The sequence below is a fragment of the Brassica napus genome, chromosome C5 (assembly GCF_020379485.1).
Source record: "Brassica napus cultivar Da-Ae chromosome C5, Da-Ae, whole genome shotgun sequence".
Lineage (NCBI taxonomy): Eukaryota > Viridiplantae > Streptophyta > Magnoliopsida > Brassicales > Brassicaceae > Brassica > Brassica napus.
In genome coordinates, this window is record NC_063448.1 from 50,421,557 (window position 1) to 50,443,154 (window position 21,598).

Consider the following 21,598-nt stretch of genomic DNA (forward strand, 5'->3'; position numbering starts at 1 on the left):
ACTTGGGCCGTGAAGAAAATATAAAAGCCCACTTCGGCCTAAAACACCTGACCGGTTATCTTAACTAAACCAAAACCGGTTTATTGATTTGTTTTTTTCGACGAGAAAACGACGTCGTTAGCTATCGGAGATATGATGATGAGTCTGTCTGTCTGTCCTATTGAAATCTATCGATCCATCGATTTCTTGGAGCGTGATCTCGATTTCTATCTCCGGTGAGATTGTTCGACGACGAAGATGATGAAGATTCAAATTGGTGTGCTGGCGTGTTTGATAGCTCTCTCTGTGATTGAATTCGGATTGGCTTCTGCTAATACCGTTCCTGCTTTCCTCTGGTCTCCACATCTCCAGTTAAGCCTCTCTCTCTCTCTCTATCTATATATCATTATATCATTGTGTAAACTATGGCGTTGACATATTCTAAAATCTCTGCTTCGGATTCAATTTGATAAAAGCCTCTGAGGCTTGGGAACTGGTTTTGATCTGATGTGTGTTGGAACTGGTTTGATTGGTTGATTTTGATTCTCGAAATCAGGCGTGCTAATGGTGAAATGGATGAGGCTGTGAATTATCAGGTGATGTCTGCGAAGGATCTTGTAGGCTCTGTTTTCACACAAGGAGGATGGTCAAACTTTCTGGTATGTTCTTATTATGCGTGTGTTCCTATGATATCAGTTCTCTATCTTACTGTATATCACTTGGTTCTTCTTCTAGTGCTCGGAGAAGAAAGTTGAGCAAGCTGTTGACGTTGCACTTGTGTTCATCGGCAGAGAGGTAAAGAATACTTTCTTTTTATCTATGATATATGAAAGAGCTATCATTTCAAGTTGTGTTATTGAATGAGGGAGGATTTTTTGTTTTAATCTTACCTTAAACGTATCGTTAGGAACGTTTGGTTTGTTATTGTGATATTGTGAAGAAACCTTATGTCTTTAACATTGCAAGAAATGAAGCGTCTCTCTTCTGCATCTTCTTTTACTATTCACATTCTCTTCCTGCTGCAGCTACGGTCTTCTGATGTTTCTTCGAAAAAGAATTCGGACCCTGCCCTTGTTAACACATTGAATGTAAGTGCAGCAAGTTTTGCTTTCTTCCAAGCATATTGCCTTCATAACACACATCTCTGATAAAGTTGTTTTTGCTTTTAACCTACACAATACTTTAACATGTAAATCTTGGTTTCAACAGAATCTGTTTACTGCTTCCAACTTCTCATTGGCATTCCCATATATTGCTGCGCCAGAGGAAGAAAGGATGGAGAGTTTGTTGCTTTCAGGGCTTAAAGAAGCTTGCCCTCACAATGTAGGAGTCAGCAATATTGTGTTCTCTGACTCTTGCCTTGTTGAAGATGGGACAATTCAGAAACTCTCAGACTTGCAGTCTTTCAAAGTAATAATGTGAATTGCTCTTTATGTTTTCGGTTTCATCCCTCTTATTCAACTCCTAATATAACTAGTGAAATAATTGACAGGATCATTTGCTTGCTAGAAGAGAAACAAGGAAAGAAGGAGAGACTGACTTGGTTGTGCTCTGTTCTGAGGGTTCTGAATCAATTAGTGAATCTGGCCAGTCACATTCCGAGCGTAAGTGGAAATATCATTTTACTTCAATGGAATGTTATTATTTGAAAACAAAGAAATTAAGCAATTCTTTGACCTATTATGCAGGTGAAAGCATCTCCGAACTTGTTAGTTCTGTAGAACAATCTGGCAGTAAATACACAGCTCTTTATGTTTCGGATCCTTACTGGTACACATCTTACAAAACTCTCCAAAGGTTTCTAGCTGAAAGTGCTACAGGTAACAGCACCGCTGGAGTTTCCACAACCTGTGATGAACTTTGCAAATTCAAGTCATCACTTTTGGAGGGCATACTAGTGGTGAGAAGTTACTCTCTGTTACGCTTCTGTTTTCATTTGTGAACATCACAAAACTGGCTGCAACTCATCTGACAGACTTTGATTAGGATAAAGCTAATATGATTCTATCTGCTTTCATTAATAGAAAATCCTCTAATATGCCTCTTCCTCGTTGTGATTTTCTTTTTGCAGGGAATCGTTTTTCTTCTCATCCTCATCAGTGGACTTTGTTGTATGGCGGGTATTGACACACCAACTAGATTCGAGACTCCTCAAGATTCTTGAGCAGTTGACCACCTTAAAGAGTCATCCCCACTCTTTTGCTTTGCTTTTGCTTGTGACGGGTCTTTTCTTCTGCATAGTGCGTATGGTGAAAAAGGTATCTCAATGTCGATTGTTACATCTAAAAACAAAAATGGATATGCGATTAAAATCCCCTTGTAACATTTATTCATCTTGTTTGTGAGTCGTTATAAATTAATAATGGAGAACGACTAAAAGAACCAGAGATACACTGGAAGAACACATTCTTTTATAAAGTTTGTTATATTTCTTTTGTCCTTAATTTATACTATTACTTTACTCCTTCCGTTTCCGTTTCATAATAGATGATGTTTTAGAAGATTTTTTGTTATTTCAAAATAGATGATGTTTTGATATTTTTATGTTATTTTTAACTTTATTGAAAACTAAGTAACTTTTGATTTTAGAATGGAGTTCTCACATATCGGTCGTGTCGTACTCACATATCAATTTGGGGATATGGTAATAGATTCCGTGGAATAACTCAGGACACTGACGTCCGTAGTAGAGTCAGAGTGATAGGACATGTTTAGTAGCACTTGTAAAACTGTTTTGGGTTACGAAAACATGAGAAGTAATGATTGAAAAATATTTGCATAGATTTCGTGAATCACTAATAAAATAATAGTTTATTTTGTTATATTTTCTGAATTATTAATAAATGTATAGAGACATTTTTGAACAAAGACTTTCTAAAATTTAAAGAAATGGATAGATTTGTTAATGTGGTATGAAAAACCCGGTTAAGTATCTCATAGATTTCGTGAATCACTAATAAAATAATAGTTTATTTTGTTATATTTTTTGAATTATTAATAAATGTAAAGAGACATTTTTGAACAAAGAGTTTCTAAAATTTAAAGAAATGGATAGATTTGTTAATGTGGTATGAAAAACCCGGTTAAGTATCTCATCATGTATCCCACCTATGTAGCTCTGCAAAGCTGAATCATCAAATTTCAGTATTAAAAAAACATCTAAAGTTAAAGCTCCCTTAGTACAGTGGTTTGACTAAGGATTCATTAATGTTTTTACACCGAACCCAAAAAACACAAATTATGCAGATTATGAAAAAAAAATGTTACAAGAGGTCTTCAACATGGTGCATGGCGTATCATCGAACATGGATCTTAGACGTGCATTCTCATATGATGGTAGAATTGTCGGCTGTAAGATCGTCTATTTAGTATTTTTCATCGTTGTAATAACATAATTAATCACACGTTAAAAAAAAACATCTAAAATGCGTTATTTACTACTATTTCTCTGTGATGACTTGTTTCACGTGAATATTTTCTTACGGTCTATGATTTCGTATTTTTCAAATGTAATATATGCTTGGGTCCTTATGGCTTATGATCCCTGCATGGATTTTCTTTTTTTCATCACACGGATCTATTTGACAAAGTCGTAAGATCGATCTTTAAGATTCTCTGGTTGACCCAATCTCTCCATAAAGAAGAGCATATATAGCGAATAAAAATGAAAATGAGAATTCCATTAATCTTTTTGACATTATTCTTCTCCATTAAAATCAATGTAAAAAGTTATATTAGCATCCTGCATCTATAATCTATACCCACCTTTTGACGGCTTCTTTCTTTTACCACCACATATTTCAATTTTGAAAGCTAAATAAAAGTCCCAGAAATGCATGGAAGAAAAACTCTTTTTGTTGTTTAAAAAATATATATATAAAAATAGACCACAAAGAGAAAAATGACCAAAATGTTTCATTTAATAGGTAAAATGACACTAATACCTAGATATATATAAAAAAAATAATAAAAAAAAATAAAAAAATAAAATTTTTTTTTATAGTTTTAGATTATATGTGTTCAAATTCGGACTTTTTTATAAAAAAACTTTTTTTTGATATTTTTTTTATTTATTTTTTCAAATTTTCTTTTTGTAATTCGAAAATAATTTTTTAAACTATTTTTAAAATTTTTATTTTTAAATTTTTAAATTTTAATATTTATTTTATAAAATTTTAAACTTCAATCTCAAATCTCCACTCCTTAAGTCTAAACCCTAAAGTTTGGATTAGTTAACCCTAGGGGTACAAATTTATATTTACCTTTTTAATGAAATATTTTGGTCATTTTAATCCTTAAAATCTATATTTGTGATAAAAAAATTTTAGTGCTATAGTAGGATATTTCTCTAAAAATATTTTCGACAAAAATTAGTTTTATAGCATAAAAATAATATAGAGGGAAGAGGGAAGAACATGAATCATAGGGGTTTGAGCCTAAAGAGCTGTGAAAATCCCACTGCTCTGCCACTCCACCAACTGACATCACATTGTCACCCATTTTCTTCTTCCTTTTTTCCTAACAAGTATCCATTTTCTTGTTTTTTCTTTTCTGAGCGAACATATCCATTTTCTTGTATATGCACCCCAAAAAATATTTATTACCTGCAATAACAACAAAAATGATAGAACTTGGCAATAATCTGTTTCATTAAGTTACAAAACAAAAAAAAAACAAATCTGTTTCATCTCTTATTTATTCTATATTTCGTGCGTAATTCAGCTAGTGCCTTTTCATTTTTCATTCATATTCTTCTTTTTCTATTCATCAACTATATTTTGGGGGTTAACAAATTAATATATGACATGTTGAAATCATAATAATTAAACAATACTCTGAAAACAATGAAAATGTTAAAAAAAAATGTATGGCCACGCAGGTGATCTACTCTAGAAGGCCTTTTCATCTTTTCGATAACTTTGAGATTCCACGTTCTGATTTGTGTCTGTCTATGTAAATGCACACACATAGATACATATCTTGCTTATTTATTCGTGCCCTTTCGAGTACCTGTCGGGATAATTAGGGGTTCACGTAAATGTTAAGATTCCTTGCTTCTTTTAAGAATTGTTTACGAGAATTTGTCTTTCTTATACATTTTTCTCGTGAGTTATTTTCTTAGTAAGTACTAAAATTAGAAACTTTGGCTCCCATCAACTTACTAAATCCAGGTCGATTTTGTGCAAGTGGGTCTTTCTTCCTCAAACCATGTATAATTGTATTTGTTCAAAGATAGTTTATTTACCTAGACAACCACAACTTTTTACTCTAAAATATACTCCCTCTATTCCAAATATGATGTTTTAGACTAATGTACAATATTAAGAAAATTAATGTTTAGCTAAAAAGTATCATTAAAATATAAATTAAACTTATTTAATCAATTACAAAATATGCTATAAAATATTATTGGTTACATTATTCTTTTAATAAAATTTAAAACTATTTAAAATATGAAAACATCTTACATATTAAAACATCAAAAATTCTATTAAACATGTATTTCAAAACGAAAAAAGAGTATTATAGATTCTATGATAGTTTAATAAATATTCAAAGTATCAAAATATTTTAAAAATATCAAGATTTTAAAAATTACAAAATGGAATGGGACCTCCTTAATCTTGTCAACCGAAAGGAAATTAAACACTTCAAAAGAACAAAGCCATTTTATCCAAAAGGAACAAAAATATTGCTACTACACTGGCAATATAATTTTTGTTGTGTGTATGTGTATGTATGTAGTATCATTATGTATACATATATATTGATATGACTATGTGGACCCATATCTCTTAGCGGCATCTGTTAAAGCTGTAATGCTTTTGCAGCTTAAGAAAATTATTATCATGAGGATGGAGCAGCATGGAGGAGCCTTATCTCTTTAACTATTGTTTTTATCGAATCTCTTTATTTCTCCATTCTATCTTATTCAAGTTTTATTTATTTCGTTTTAATTTTTAGGGTTTTGCATATCTACCTTCTCGGGGGCATAAATGAAAAGAATGATAGATCTCAAATCTTCTCTCTTTTCAATTTAGTTATTTTATTAGCTCTCATCTCTCTTCACCATCTTCTATATAAATCGAGAGCGGGTGAGTCTTCTAGTATTCATAATCGACCCAAACAAAACACAATATACATACCGCCTCTTCCATCTCTATATATAGTTACAATCGAGAAGAATAGTATCAGAAATATACATATACATGTTTTTAGCTTATGTGGTTTTCATATATACATGTGTGTGTGTATATAGAGGAAGGCGTATGTGACCAAAGTAGTGTGCAGCCAAGGATGACTTGCCGATTTAAAATATCTGATAAGTATTTTATTTCGTATTTTAAAGAAAAAAAATCATGATCGGCAAGTCGTCCTTGGCTATACGTTTCTTTGTGTCGCGCATAGATGAGTGTGGTAAGATCACAAGAACGCAAGCTAGCTGAGGAACATATTAAGCCGAATAACGAGAGGTAAGTACGGTTCACAGCTATTTTCTCCTTGAAATATATATAGTTGTGAATTATTACAAAATTAAAATATTGTAGAAGAGGGTAGTAAATGGTTCGTTCTTGTATATTATAGATTTATACCAGGTCCAGAACAAAACCCATATGGTGAAGTCTAAAGTGATCTTTGTTATACGTGGAAGAACCATATATTTCTAACCAAAACCGAAGGTGAACAGCTCAGTTCTATTATTTCTGACTCATTGGCGGCGACCACGGTTTTGCATTCTTGTGAAATAGATGAAGGATGGTTAAAGGATATTATTATACACTTTACAGATATGCCTGCGTATTTATCTGTTCGACACGTATTTCCCAGGCTATTATGTTATGACAAATTTCTCTTGAAACTATGCTTAGTTAAACATGTGTCATATGCAGGAATTAACAAATTTTACCCACACTAGAGCATTATAATTATTAATCGATTTAGTAAATGTATCATGATACAGTAAAACCTCTATAAATTAATAATGTTGAGACTTTGAAATTTTATTAATTTATGGAGATATTAATTTACAAATTTTTTTTTTTAGAATTTTTTTCTATTTTTATTTATAAAATAAGAAAATATTTGATTTTACCGTATATACATTATTTAAATTTTAGAAATTTGACTTTCATATTGTTTTATTATCTTATTTGGTGTATATTTTTATGTTTCATAAAATTATTATGTGGTTTTCAATATAATTTTACTAAATATTATTAAAATCTATTGAAATGTTAAAAAAACAGAGGTATTTCATTGTGAATATAAAACTAACAATATAATGTTTAGTTTGTGCTTATATAAGATATGTATATAGATAGATTATTAATTTTTGATTTTAATGGGACTATATATTTATATAAGAATTTTAAAAATATTATTATCTTATTATTTTATCGATTTGTGTCATATTTTACACCGATCCAAGTTGTGACCGACGAAATTTATTAATTTATAGAAATTATTAATTTATCGAGTATTAATTTATAGAGATTCTACTGTATATAGTAGATGCCAAGAAAATTTATTTTAGAATCTATTAAATCCACTACTATATATGAACGTTTATTTTGGTCGGTATATCTTGCATTTTTATAGATGGAGGGGTAGATATGTAAAAAAACTGATATTTTGATGTTTTTGTTTTAGAAAACATATCTGTTATATATATATAAATCTTTTTTTGTTGGACCCTCATTACTGATATCTAATTTCTGAACAAAAAAAAATTAAATAAATATACTAGTATAAAAATGTTTGGATACAGTGGCAGTGATTGGTTGGATTGTAACTGTAGAAAATTTGCTTTAGAATTTATTCTGTATAATTTTTTGATTTAGATTTAAGAGATGTAGTTTTAAAATTTCCTACAGCTAAAAAGATGGGGCTTTAGAAAATAAGATTTTTACAACCATTTTTTGTGTGTTTTTGCTGTAGCTTTAGTTTTTTGGTTGTACCTTTAAAAACCAAGATAAAACATGATTGGGTAGTATTTAAAGCTGTAGATGAAAATTAAAAGTAAAGTCATTTCCTACAGCTCAACAAATCACCTCCAATATTCTCTTAATAATTTTCATTTGAAAATTATTGAAATAGTATCTCAAATTTTGAAATACCTCCATATTTTTAATATTAATAGTAAAATATTTTTTGAAAACCTTAGCCTAGAATTAGGGATATAAACAATTTTACAACTTTTTTTTTGGAGGGGGGGGGGGTGGGGGGGTTTCAATTAATTATCTTAAAGTAGAATGCAGGCCCGTCCCGGCTCTCGTCGTTCCGATAACCGGCGGGGCATAGTATTAAAATTTAGTTATAGAAAAGAAAAAACAAGTTTGAAAAACATGCAAAATTTCTCAGTCTACTTGGTCTGACGTTGACGCACCGGTTCTGCTCTCCAGTGACGATGAGAGTTACTGTGTCAAGCTTGCTTGCGATAGAATTAAACCTTTTCAGGTGATCTAGGGTTTTGTACTCGATCTAAGGTTTGGCCTTTCTGAGTTATCCGGTTCGTGTTTGATAGGTGTAAGTAAAATTAAAAACTTTGATTACTCTGTTTTCCAACCAAATCAAGCTGTGAAATCTGTTGGGCTTGATTCCGAAATTCTAAACATGGACATAAATTAATATTTCCTTTCAGATTTACTCATCGTTTTGATCAATGAGACTCGAAAAATTAATACAGACGAATAACGAGCAAATGAAGAGTAATAATAACAACTTTTAGCATATTATCTTTGTGCCTAAACTAAAAATTTTAAGACTATGCAACTAAACAGCAGTCTCTTGTGTTAGAATGGGGATTATATTAACTGAGCTAATATTGTTTACTATTAGTGATTTGAACAACGATTGGATTTGTAATATAGTAGTAATGTTTAGTGAAATTAGGAAAGGGTTATTTTAGTCACGTAGTACACTCACTAGTGGAAAGTACAATTTTACATATCAATTAGAAATACAAAAAAAAAACACTTAGTGAAGGTGATGAGTTTAAATAGTGTAGGGTGTAGGTAATGGCAAGCCCTTGACGATACCGCAGAGGTTGGTGTTGAGTGGGATGTTGTATTCGTCTCTTAGTGATTTCTCAGGGGAAAGAACACTGACGTACATTTGCTGTCCCAAGTATCTTCTCTCCCAGTTCTCTGATCTGATGTTCCACATACCGGCGTTGTCGAATGTCAAGAGGATCGCGGACCAGGACTTGGGGAACACTTGCACGGTGTGTCTGCTGACTGCATCGAGCAAGTTGTAGTTGTTTCTCTTCTCTGGTGTCCATGTTCCTGGCTCAGAACTGTTGAAAACAACGTTTAAGAATTTGTTATGAATCTTAATGCCAGGAGTGAACCACAGCTGGTTCTGGGCACATCCGAATGAAACATTATATTTGATTTAATATTTTTCAAATTGATAAAAAAAATTAATTAAAATTAATCTAAAAATGTTTAATTAAAAGTCATGTGTGCTTACGCGACTGAGAAGAATGAGTAGCCATCCAAATGGAAGGATTGCATGCTCTTCTCATGGTTCTCGAAGACGATTTCGACAAAGGTACGGAAAGTGATGTTCAAAACATTAGGCTCGACCGTTAGTGTTGTGATCTTGGCTGCTGGCTCGTCCTTGATGACGTTGTATTTGAAGACCTTCTCGGACATCTCGAAGTACTCAGCAAGCTTCAAGGGAGTCTCGGTGTCAACGTGTGATACACCGTTGAGTCCAAACCTGACCTTACCGTTCACCAAGTTCTTGGTGTTGGCGAGCTTGATGGTACGTGTGATGTTGATCTTTCCGTAATGGTAAGATCCTTGTGGGTTAGGTCTAGCCGCGCTGGCGGTTAAGTTCCACCTGAAGGATCTGAACTGGTTAAGAGACCAAGCCCAGCCCACTGGAGCCTTGGGAAGCTCACTTGATGCCTGAACATTGCTTCCTTCGTAGCTCATCACTCCAACGGTGCTCACTTCCTTCTTGAGGAACCTAGTGGATGCAACCATGTAGTAGTTCTTGGCAGTTTGGTCAGCTGTCACAAGAACAGCGAAGCACTGTCCGACGTGGACGTCAAGTGAGTCGTAGTCGTTCTGGAGAACGTGAGAGCCTTCCATCTCAACAAGCTTCATCTTGTGTCCTTGGATCCTGAAGTTAAGTGTGGATTTGAATCCAACGTTGCAGATCCTGTACTTGTAAGTCTTTCCTGGCTTCATGGTGAAGAGTGGCACGTTTGGTCCTCCGACTTTACCGGATTTTCCGTTGATGAGAACACCGTCGGGGGATCCAAGGGTGCGACCACTGTCGAGGAAGGTCTTGAGAGCGGTGTGGCTCTTGGTGTACCAGTCGTTGATGAGGACGGTGTAGTCATCTTCGGGGTCAGCGTAAGGGACGGGGATGAGGAGACGGCTGTTGACACGGAGGCCACCGAAACCACCGGAGAAACGGTGGAGAGCGGTTGATGGGTAGTAGAAGTAGCTACCGATCTGGTCCTTTGGCTGGAAATGGTAAGTGTAGTTGGTGCCTGCAGGGATTGGGCATGAGGTCCCAGTCACACCATCTTGCCATGAGTTCTTTCTGTGCTGGAGACCACTCCTGCCATGTCACCGAACATAAATATCCAAAGTTATAATAAAAACTAATCATAAATAAATAGTTGTGGTCATATAACCAAACCTAATACAAAGCATATCTTAAATCAAAACTGAACCACAACGTTTATTTTTTCAATTTATTTTGTTTAATTAGCTAGTTAAATAAGTTCAATAAAATAAACTCAAACATGAAATTTTGTACACACATTATACGTATGTGTACCTATGTAAAATAATATAACATTTTTTTTTCAAAAAAAAATCGAACTGAAACTAAACCATATTTTTTCTCAAACCAATTATATTGAACAATAATTTTTTTTTTTTCAATTTGGTTATCAAATTTGTTAATCCTAAAAACGAAACAAAAATAACATAATAATCAAGACCTTTTTAACATGAAACCAAGATAAATTTATTTGAATGAAAAAAAGTTCAGAAAATATGATTTTCTTTTAAAGACAGCATTCTTATGTGAAAACGCCTTTGACGTTTGATAAATCTAAAGAGAAAAATCAAATAAGGTATAAGAAGAAACAAGAAGGGATGGTTACGAACCATGTCAAGAGGAAAGGCTCGTCAAGGTTGTTGAAGACATTGATGACAACATTGTTGTTGGAGGTGGAGTTTAGGTTAGGACCAGGGAACTGTCCGTTGATGAGAATCACCTGTTGAGGGATTCCGAGAGGCGCAACGGTTCCGTAGGTCACATTCCACGTGTAGTAGAAGTAAGGATCACCGGCATTCACCAGCGCCACCGTCGAGACGAGGCACACAAACACCGTCAAAAGCTTACCACCCTGCATCATCTCTTTTCTACTTTTATATTTATTTTTAATTAATAAACTAACCCTTTCCTATAGAAGATTTATTTCTTCTCAAAAGCAAGAAGAAACTATGTTCTCTTGACTTTTGACGAGTCTTTTGGTGATGTCGTGATTAACTATTTATGCTGGTGTGGATACCTTGGTTTGCACGGATTCGTCGCCTAATCTCACGCTTCATCTCTAATTTTTTTTACCTTCCATGTGTAAGTTCTATTTTTGAATTCCTCTCTTTGGTTCTTAGGGTTTCAACGTTTTGAACGAACACACAGCTCGGATCATATCATATTCTAATAATGGAAATATTCTCAAACGGTGTCAAATTAACAACTCACAAAGTGTCATCAAGTGATTTTGTGTATATAACATGTTTCAGCTACGGTTTATTACACACAGGATAAAATATTGTGGTCTTTTGAAAACTACGTGAAGTTGCTACACTTTGTATAATTTAACATTAAGAACTCGCATTTTCATTGTTGATATATTTCAAATTTTGTTGTCTTTTGGTTTATAGGATATTGTGTAAGATATGATATGTTGGTAGACAATATGCATCCAGCTCATATATGCAAAATTTTCGCTAAGTACTGTATATGCTAGTTTATGTTAGGTTATATACCCTCTCTTGAGAATTATTCTCTTTTTTTATAAGTATGTGAATTTCATTAACTTGTAATGTTCTTTTGGTGTATAGGATATTGTGTAAGATATGATATGTTGGTAGACAATATGCATCCAGCTCATATATGCAAAATTTTCGCTAAGTACTATATATGCTAGTTTATGTTAGGTTATATACCCTCTCTTGAGAATTATTCTCTTTTTTTTATAAGTACGTGAATTTCATTAACTTGTAATGTGGAGACTGATACAAGAAACTTGAATCACAACAATGCTAAAGCAAACCTGGTACGAAAGAATCCCAAAAAGTTAAAAAGTCTCAATGGCACAGAGTTAGATCCTCCTAAGCTCTAAAGAACTAAAGAAAATGCTAAATGAGAAGTTGTTACTAATGGCGGCGATAGGACTTCAAAAGACTTTTAGTACAACATTGCCGGAAGACCTGCAAAAAGAGATGAGTCTAACAAACAATTGAAGGAGACAACCGCAAAGGTTTCCACTCAACAACAAGCGGATCAGGAAGCCGACACCCTGCCCCGGTCCTTGGAGAATGGAAACCACTCCGACCAATTGAAAACCAGAAACAACACAAACAAGAGAGCTGACACCACAAAAATATAGACGGGAGAGATCTTGAGAATGATATATTATCCAAGTCTGGACTTCTTTTAGCCGACAAGAGAAGAGAGAAGATGGACCGTCACATACATACGAGACAAAATCGTGAAACCCAAACGATGGTGACTGGCGACTAAAAGTAAATACAACATACTGTATGGGGATGAAGATTCAGATCAGCGAGAGTTAGTTTTAGTCTTTAAGTTAGTGTAGAAAAAAATTCACTGACTCTTAATGTTTATAACAAGTGTCTCTTATAACAATGTAACATACTCTAAGTTTAAGGAATTCTATGGCATGACATAATAATAGTTTACTAGATTATATGGTCACAATGAGTCACTTCCAGGCTTTGAAGCCTTTACCCATTGTGAGAAAAAATGGTCATAATCAGTGTTCAAAAGAAAACTTAGGCGCTGAGCAAGGGATGACTCGAGATGGCGTAGAACGACTAAGCGGACTCCTAGATTATTAGATAGGCGGCTTAGACATTTAAAAATTAATACAATATACTAAATATATATAATATTTTATATTAAATATCATTATTTATTAATATAAAATTTATATTATTTTATTTTCACAAGATTATATATTATAATATATTAATTATTATAATTTATTAATAATAAACTATATATTATTTATGATTACAGTACTGTAATTGTCTATGATTTAGAAGGTAATTGCTACGGTCTTATAAAACCTAACTTAAGCGCCGCCTAAACGGCCGTTTATACTATTTTCTTGAATATTGTTTGTGATGAGTGTTTAACCAAAAAAACTAATGATGATGATGATGATGATGATGATAATAATAATAATAATAATAATAATTCTGTAAATTTATCATTTTGCATGTGAATTTCATGAAATACATTCAAGTTTATGTCTATAACTTATTCACATGACTAATAGATTTTTCTCTCTCAGAGTATTCTTTTAAAATCCAAAATAGCCAAATTCTCAAAGACATGGAAACCAAAGCCAAAAATTAGAAAAGGAAGAAAAATGTTAAGAGAAACTAAAAACGCTAATAATAGGGAGAGGTTAAACTTCAATATTCCCAAATATGGAAATGAATAGCGAAATGAGAGGAGATGCCAAAGAAAATCAGAAAAAGCAGTCTTAAAAAAACCCTATAAAAACGTCCTCAAGCATTTTCACAACTCGAAATTCAAACCCCAAAACATAACCAAATAAAAATAAAACATTAATACCCCACAAAAACACATATGCGAGGGGTTAAACTATTGGCCGCGTGCCTCTACCTGGCTGCAGCCGCAACGGTGGTGGTCCATGCCGAAGACCCTTACTTCCACCACGTATGGAACGTGACCTATGGAACCGCTTCTCCTCTAGGCGTTCCACAACAAGTCATTCTAATCAACGGCCAATTCCCTGGTCCCAACATCAACTCAACCTCCAACAACAATGTCATCATCAACGTCTTCAACAACCTGGATGAACCCTTCCTCCTCACTTGGTAATACTAATAACCATTCATTCATCTACAAACATATATTTTCTCTAGAAAAAAAAAAAACACTTTAGCCAGGGTCGAATCTAAAATTTAGAAAACATAAATATTTTTAGGTTAATTAAAAAATTTCGATAATTTAGAATTGTTTCATCCGGCTATACCAAGAACCGGAGCAAAGACTTTGATCATTTACATTATTAATAAGTGTACTTTTATAATATATTTTTGCATTTTAGGAATGGAATCCAGCACAGGAAGAACTGTTGGCAAGATGGGACTCCAGGGACTATGTGTCCGATCATGCCCGGCACCAACTACACTTACCATTTCCAACCTAAAGATCAGATAGGAAGCTACTTCTACTATCCCACCACAGGGATGCACCGTGCCGCTGGTGGATATGGTGGACTCCGAGTGAACAGCCGTCTCCTCATCCCGGTCCCTTACGCTGATCCCGAAGATGACTACACCGTCCTCATAGGTGACTGGTACACTAAGAGCCACACCCAGTTGAAGAAGTTCCTTGACGGTGGTCGTACTATTGGTCGTCCAGACGGTATTGTCATCAACGGAAAGTCCGGAAAAGGTGATGGATCAGACGCACCGCTCTTCACCTTGAAGCCTGGAAAGACTTACAGGGTTAGGATCTGTAACGTGGGTCTCAAGACATCTATCAACTTTAGGATTCAGAATCACAAGATGAAGCTCGTTGAAATGGAAGGATCGCACGTTCTTCAAAACGATTACGACTCTCTTGACGTTCACGTTGGCCAGTGCTTTGGCACCATAGTTACCGCGAATCAAGAACCTAAAGATTACTACATGGTAGCATCCTCTAGGTTCTTGAAGACGGTTATTACGACGACCGGACTTCTCCGCTACGAAGGAGGCAAAGGACCGGCCTCTTCACAGCTCCCGGCTGGTCCGGTCGGATGGGCCTGGTCGTTGAACCAGTTCCGATCCTTCAGGTGGAACTTGACCGCTAGTGCAGCTAGGCCTAACCCTCAGGGATCTTACCATTATGGAAAGATCAACATCACACGCACAATCAAGCTCGTGAACACTCAGGGCAAGGTCGATGGTAAGCTTAGGTTCGCATTGAATGGAGTCTCCCACACAGACCCTGAAACTCCTTTGAAGCTTGCCGAGTACTTTGGTATTTCCGACAAGGTGTTTAAGTATGATACCATCACCGATGACCCAACCCCGGAACAGATCAAGAACATCAAGATCGAGCCAAACGTTCTTAACATCACTCACCGCAACTTCATCGAGGTGGTGTTTGAGAACCACGAGAAGAGTGTTCAGTCTTGGCACTTGGACGGTTATTCTTTCTTCTCCGTTGCGTAAGTAAAACAAACACACACTTTGTTTCTTGCAGCACAAGTAACTCTTCATTTAAACCTAATTTTGACTTTTACTATCTTTTAAAGTGTTGAGCCGGGGACTTGGACCCCAGAGAAGAGGAAGAACTACAACCTCTTGGATGCAGTGAGCAGACACACAGTTCAAGTCTACCCAAAGTGTTGGGCAGCAATCTTGCTCACGTTTGATAACTGCGGAATGTGGAACGTTCGTTCAGAGAACACAGAGAGACGTTACTTAGGACAGCAGCTTTACGCTAGTGTCTTGTCTCCAGAGAAATCACTTAGAGATGAATACAACATGCCTGAGACAAGCCTCCAATGTGGTCTCGTCAAAAACACACCTAAACCTGTTAACCCTTACGCTGGTGCCTAAGTTAACTTTTAGATACAACTAAAGAGTTTTGATTCTTCTGTTGATCTGAAAATTAATTCCTAAAATTATATGGTTTACTCGTATATACATGGAATTGAAATGTATGTACCTTAAGTAATTTTTCTTTCTTTCAAGACTAATTTGTTTTTTGTTCTTCACTTTTTTGTAACAATTATGTAATGTATTATGTATCCATAATCTTCGATGAAATAAGCAAAAGAGATCTTATTTCTCCCAAAAAAAAACATTTACAATAAAAGTATTTCTCTATAGCCTAGAACCGTGTAACCCCTTCTTAGTCTGAGCCTTTTTCTAAGGCTCTTTATCCCGTGGTTCTTCCACCAAAGGAGTTTCCTTGAGAGAGAAGTCATCGAGACTATCATCATTCTCTGTATCGACCTGAACAAACTCTTTGAACATCGCCATTACTTGAATCATAGTTGGTCTTTTGAACGGTCGATCGTCCAGACACTGAGACGCAATTTTCAAGTAATGAAACAGCTCAACGTCGCCAGATTTCTCAGTTATCAGGTCCGAATCAAGAATCTCATCTCCTCTATTCTCCTTATAAAGCTGCTTAGCCCATCCCACGAGATTGTTGTCCTCACCAAACTCCTCAGGATCGATCGGTTTCTTGCCCGAGAGAAGCTCCAGAAGTATAACCCCGTAGCTATACACATCTCCTTTGGTCGTGCACCTGAAACTCTGGTAATACTCTGGCGGAACGTAACCGGGAGTTCCCGCGAGCGTGCTCACGCTCAAATGCGTGTCCAGAGCGCTCACCAGCCTTGCCATACCGAAGTCCGAAACACGTGCCGTGAAATCTTGGTCTAGTAGAACGTTGCTCGACTTCATGTCTCTGTGGATAATGTGAGGGATGCAGCTGTGGTGCAGGAACGCTAGCCCACGTGCAGCTCCCGTTGCAATCTTCTTCCTAGTGGTCCAATCGAGGAAGACTCCACCTCTCTTGGTCTTCTCGTGAAGAACGGTCTCTAAGCTTCCGTGTTTCATGTACTCATAGACAAGAAGCCTCTCTTCCCCTATCTTGCAGTAACCTAACAGAGGAACAAGGTTTCTATGTTTGATTTTCCCAATGGTCTCCATCTCAGCCGTGAACTCTCTATCCCCTTGTCCCGTGACTTGGATCAGCTTCTTTATCGCTACTACAGCCCCGTCACCGAGTTTCGCCTTGTAAACATCTCCAAACCCGCCTGATCCGATCATACTATCAGCACTAAACCCGTTGGTTGCTTCCAAAAGGTGCGCGAAAGTGAGTTTCCGCAGCGGCTTCTCGAACGTCGCGACGTTGATGCTCAACGGCTCATGGACGCTAGAGAGCTTCCAGCTGCTGCTACCGGAGGTAGGGAGACTCTCGATGTACTTCTCTCTCTTCTTTTCTTTCTTCTGAACTTTCCTGACTCTGTAAAGCGCTATAGTAAGCATTAACATACACATGAAGGAAAACACAAGACCGGTGATCATCCCAGTGGCGACGCTCTGCTTCTTATGGTGAGCGATGGAGCTCGTGGGGCGGTGGCGGGAACCAGAGCTGCAAGGCGGGAGGGGAAGACCGCAGAGGCCTGAGTTGTTTGCGTATCTTTTGAGAGGGAAAGTTGTGAGCTGCCCTCCGAATGGGATTGGTCCGGTTAGATTGTTGTTAGAGACGTCTAAGTCGCTGAGGAAAGAGAGACCTCCGAGTGATCCAGGTAAGAAGCCTTGGAGGTTGTTGTGAGACAGATCAAGAACACCAATTGCTTTTAATCCACCGAAGCTATCCGGTATGGCTCCGAATAACAGGTTATGTCCCACATTCAAAACCTGAAGGTAAACCATGTTACCGTAACTCACAGGAATAGAACCTGAAATCGCGTTATACGAAAGGTCCAGGTAGATCATGCTCCCGTTTCCGTCGAATGTGTACATAGCCAAGCCTGTGTATATCCGTGTCTCTGGACAAGAATGAACCATTGGGAAATGCTCTAACCGCTCTGGTCGAATGCCTTCAAACTCGACCAAACCACCTGCGCCTCTGCAGTCCGTACCGCCTTCGTTCCTAACAAACGCAAACTGTTTACCAGAGACGCTTCCGGGCATCACCTTCCCGGCTTGGCTCGCGAGTTCAGCTGGGAGGTTTCCGGTTAGATTGTTGCTGTTCATATCAAGCCAGATAAGACTCTTGCAGTTCCCAAGCTCGGAAGGGACGTTACCGGTTAAAGAATTGCCCCCAAGCTGGAGAATCGCCAGCTTCTCAAGCTTTCCCATCCCTACCGGGATCTTCCCGGTAAGGCGGTTGCCAGAAAGAGAGATCCAGATCATATTGGTGCATTTAGAGATTGATTCCGGTATAGAACCGGTTAAGAGATTGTTGTTCAAGATCAGAGTCTCCAAGTTTCCTCCGTCAACACAAATGTCGTCAGGGATCTCACCGGTGAGATTGTTCGCCCACATAACTAAATCTGATAGCTTCGGCATTGTCCATATCTCCTTTGGAATCGGCCCCCCGAGAGCATTGAAACTGAGATCTATCGTCTTCAAGCTCTTGCAGCTACTTAGCTCTACAGGAACAGTCCCTGATAAGTAGTTGTTGGCGATAAGTAACTTCTCAAGAACCGGAGTGCACAAGCCATACGGTACTTCTCCAGTGAACTCGTTTGAGCTAAGATCAAGAACTCGCAGATCACTACAGTTGGCTAGCGAAAGCGGAACGAGGCCTGAAATGTTGTTGTAAGGCAAGTAAAGAGAAATGATCCTAGGGAGTTTACTCACTACGGTGGTTAAAAACTCGCCGGAGAGCTTGTTGTTTCCAAGGTTCAGGCTTTGCAATACGCCACACGAGACGAAAGACTCCGGGAGCTGGCCGGTGAGACCGTTACCGGAGAGATCAAGAACCTCTAGAGTTGGACAGAGAACAGAAAGCTCCGGCGGAATCTCGCCGGAGAATCGGTTGTGCGATAGAGAGAGCTGTTTCAGGCTCTGGAAACTCCCCCATTCGCCGGGGATTTTCCCGGCGAGGCTGTTCCGAGAGAGGTTCAGCGTCTCGAGGAGCTTACAGTTCGAGAGAGTCACCGGAAAGTTCTCCCCGGAGATGTTGTTGTGCGATAGACTGAAGAAGGTGAGGTTACTACAGAGGCCGAAGCTGAGACGGGAGAAGTCGCCGGAGAAGTTGTTCTGAGATAGATCGAGGTGTTGCAGAGCCGCCGGGAAATCGATCTCCGGGATCTCCTCGGAAAAGGAGTTATTCGAGAGGTAGAGGCTCCGGAGATTCGGTAACGCCGTGAGGTTACTGAGATTTAGGGTTCCGGTGAGCCCGGCGTTTCGTAGATCTAGGCCGATGACTCGGCCTTCGTTGGAGCAGGAGACGCCTCGCCACGAACATGGGTCACGGCCCGGCCCACCGGGCCCGTGTTTCCAGTTATCCAGAAAGTTGTGAGGATCCGACTTGACGGAGGATTGCTTAAACGCCGTTAATAGAGCAGCTTCGCTCTGGTCGTCGGTTAGTAGACGTCTGTGACGAGCGTCCACCGTTAGAAACAAGACGAGCATACAGAGGATCACGAACAGGAACAGCCATTGTTGCTTCATGTTGTTATCAGCTCACCGAGTGTTCGATTGAATTCCCACAAGAATCAAGCTCAAGGATCTTCTTTTCATCTACTTAGGAATTGTTATTGGACATGGCGAGAAGACCCTATCCTCCATAACAGAGCTTGCAACACTGAAATCGAAAAGTGAAATTAAGATTAATTCTCCGAAAAAAGTAAAGAAAAATAAAACCACTTCGAGGAAGAAGAAGATACATACATGGTATATGTGTGAAGAAACGAAAAAGCGGAATCAAAGGCTGACAGATACGGAAAAAGAGAGAGTGGAAGTACAGAGGAGACAGAGAGAGAGAGTTCTTGTAGTGAAGAAGACAAGGGAGATGGTCTTCGACAGTTTTGTCTCTCCAACAAGTACGATGTTGCAGAGATGGTCGGACCCGGAAAAAAGAGAGAGAGAGAGAGTTGAATTCAACCCAAAATAAAAAGATAAAGCTGGTTTAAGATTCTACAGCTTTTACCTACAAAAGGCAGCGTGTTTAGTACGACCACTACACAGAAGAAAATAAAAGAAAAAACGAATTTTACAGGAAATAAAAACAAGAAAGATAAAGGAGAGTGCTTTTTAATTTGTTTGACAAAGTGAGAAGCTTACGAGATTTTCTTGTTTCTTCGTCGCATCTAAGAGGAAGATGAAGAGGAGATTTAAGTGTTGTCACTTTTTCCTCCTCTTTGCTGGAAAACTGCAAAAGAGAGGAAAAATGGGGAGAAAAGGTAGAGAAGACAAAACTACATGAAAAGAGGATTCATAATCATATCACTATATTAAAGACTAATTCTTATTAATTATTTATCCAACCTAATCTTGAAAATATCTTACAATAGATTATCAAACCCAACACCAGATCGATGTTTCGTAATTTGATTTTAGAGAAACAGATTTTACAGGTTAGGAAGAATATTTATAAAATCTAACAAAAAAACTATGTATTGTGGTGACTAGATTTGTTGCTTTTAGTTTTAGTCGTTCTTAATTTTGTTAATGTCAATGATATCCCCAAACTCATTGAAATTTGTGTAACATGTTATTGCATGGCCAAGCAGATGATAAACTAGTTTCAGCAAAAATAAAATTTTAATGAATAATAAAAACAAATTTCTTACCACCAAACTTTCACTATTAATTTGTTAGATCCAATCCAATCATGTATATAGCCGTCTAGAATATAATTTTTTTTATTTATTTTCAAGTTACTATATGATTTTTAGTGTTTTAAACTTATATAAATTATGTTGCCTAATGATGATGTTTTATGAGTCTTAAATCTTCTCTACTTGTTTATGCATAAGTTACAACGCGTATACATCTCTTTTCAAGCCTTTCTATTCATCTCACCCTTTAGATTCGACTCGTTTCATGTTTGACGTACCAAATAAAACCTAATCATCTTCAGGTTAGATCATAGATGAATTACTCCTCACGACGGCCTTCCGGTTTCCAGAGACAAACATACGCACGTATTAATATTGTTAGAAACAATAATTCTAGTTGTTAAACAAAAAAAAGAAACAATAATTCCCACCACCGTTCTCGTATTTGCAAACTAATTCCCCACCACCGTTCTCGTATTTTTCTTCGCGTGTATGTAACTTTCTAACACTACTACGCGCACGAAGCACTAGCTTCGTGAAATGAAAACAAATATAGTTCTTGTCTGTGACCCAATTAATATAGTCTGTATTTGTGGATTTTATATTGCGATTTATGGATTTATCCGTAACATTTAACACAACTTTCAAAAAAATTTCTTTCTTGAAAACTACTTGAAGGTGATTGGTTTGCAAATAAACGACGAATTTAAAATCTACCACGTAGGAATTTTTTTAACCCAGTTTTGCTTTATATCTCTCTGACTCTCGATAAATTTAATATATTGAATAAATGCATGAAATCTTAAGTGAGTGATTCCAACGATTATCATCGTTGTTTCATAAAATGTTGAGCAATTATGATTGCAAACACACGTGACAGGAACTTCTTTCTGGTAGGAACGAGATTAAGTTAGAATAATCAATGACCGGACCTGTTGTTACTTAAAATTATCCCTTCAAATTTTAATACCTCAACAAATTCGGGTTTTAATAATTACGTACCTACTATTCGTGCGTGTAAATCCTTTATTTAAGCTGAAAGATTAATGTATTAATGTCCTC

General features: G+C 36.8%; 4 protein-coding genes across 7 annotated transcripts; 2 read left to right on the forward strand and 2 right to left on the reverse strand.

Moving 5' to 3' along the window:
- Positions 1-118: 118 nt before the first annotated feature.
- On the forward strand, positions 119-2,447 carry BNAC05G39960D. Its single transcript, XM_013882300.3, has 8 exons — positions 119-350; positions 536-638; positions 715-774; positions 1,005-1,067; positions 1,189-1,389; positions 1,472-1,583; positions 1,668-1,879; positions 2,051-2,447. Exons 1-8 carry the CDS (start codon positions 238-240, stop codon positions 2,141-2,143), a joined length of 957 nt encoding a protein of 318 aa, XP_013737754.1. The 5' UTR covers positions 119-237; the 3' UTR covers positions 2,144-2,447.
- A 6,385-nt stretch (positions 2,448-8,832) lies between these two features.
- On the reverse strand, positions 8,833-11,470 carry LOC106440591 (L-ascorbate oxidase homolog). The gene is made up of 3 exons (XM_013882299.3): positions 11,115-11,470; positions 9,451-10,557; positions 8,833-9,274 (listed from the first exon to the last, which is right to left on the reverse strand). The coding sequence occupies exons 1-3, from the start codon at positions 11,363-11,365 to the stop codon at positions 8,974-8,976; spliced, it is 1,659 nt and encodes a 552-aa protein (XP_013737753.1). The 5' UTR covers positions 11,366-11,470; the 3' UTR covers positions 8,833-8,973.
- Positions 11,471-13,777: 2,307 nt separating this feature from the next.
- LOC106440590 (L-ascorbate oxidase homolog) lies at positions 13,778-15,998 on the forward strand. The gene is made up of 3 exons (XM_013882298.3): positions 13,778-14,108; positions 14,342-15,451; positions 15,539-15,998. Exons 1-3 carry the CDS (start codon positions 13,858-13,860, stop codon positions 15,843-15,845), a joined length of 1,668 nt encoding a protein of 555 aa, XP_013737752.1. The 5' UTR covers positions 13,778-13,857; the 3' UTR covers positions 15,846-15,998.
- Positions 15,999-16,055: 57 nt separating this feature from the next.
- LOC106440589 (receptor-like protein kinase BRI1-like 3) lies at positions 16,056-20,316 on the reverse strand. Of its 4 annotated transcripts, none has more exons than XM_013882297.3 (3): positions 20,040-20,313; positions 19,647-19,905; positions 16,056-19,560 (listed from the first exon to the last, which is right to left on the reverse strand). In XM_013882297.3, the coding sequence occupies exon 3, from the start codon at positions 19,425-19,427 to the stop codon at positions 16,158-16,160; it is 3,270 nt and encodes a 1,089-aa protein (XP_013737751.1). In that variant the 5' UTR covers positions 19,428-19,560; positions 19,647-19,905; positions 20,040-20,313; the 3' UTR covers positions 16,056-16,157. The 4 variants fall into 4 exon arrangements, with proteins under 4 accessions (XP_013737751.1, XP_013737749.1, XP_022559155.1 ...); XM_013882295.3 differs by having other exon boundaries at positions 19,647-19,935; XM_022703434.2 differs by lacking the exon at positions 19,647-19,905 and having other exon boundaries at positions 20,040-20,316.
- Between the last annotated feature and the right edge of the window lie 1,282 nt (positions 20,317-21,598).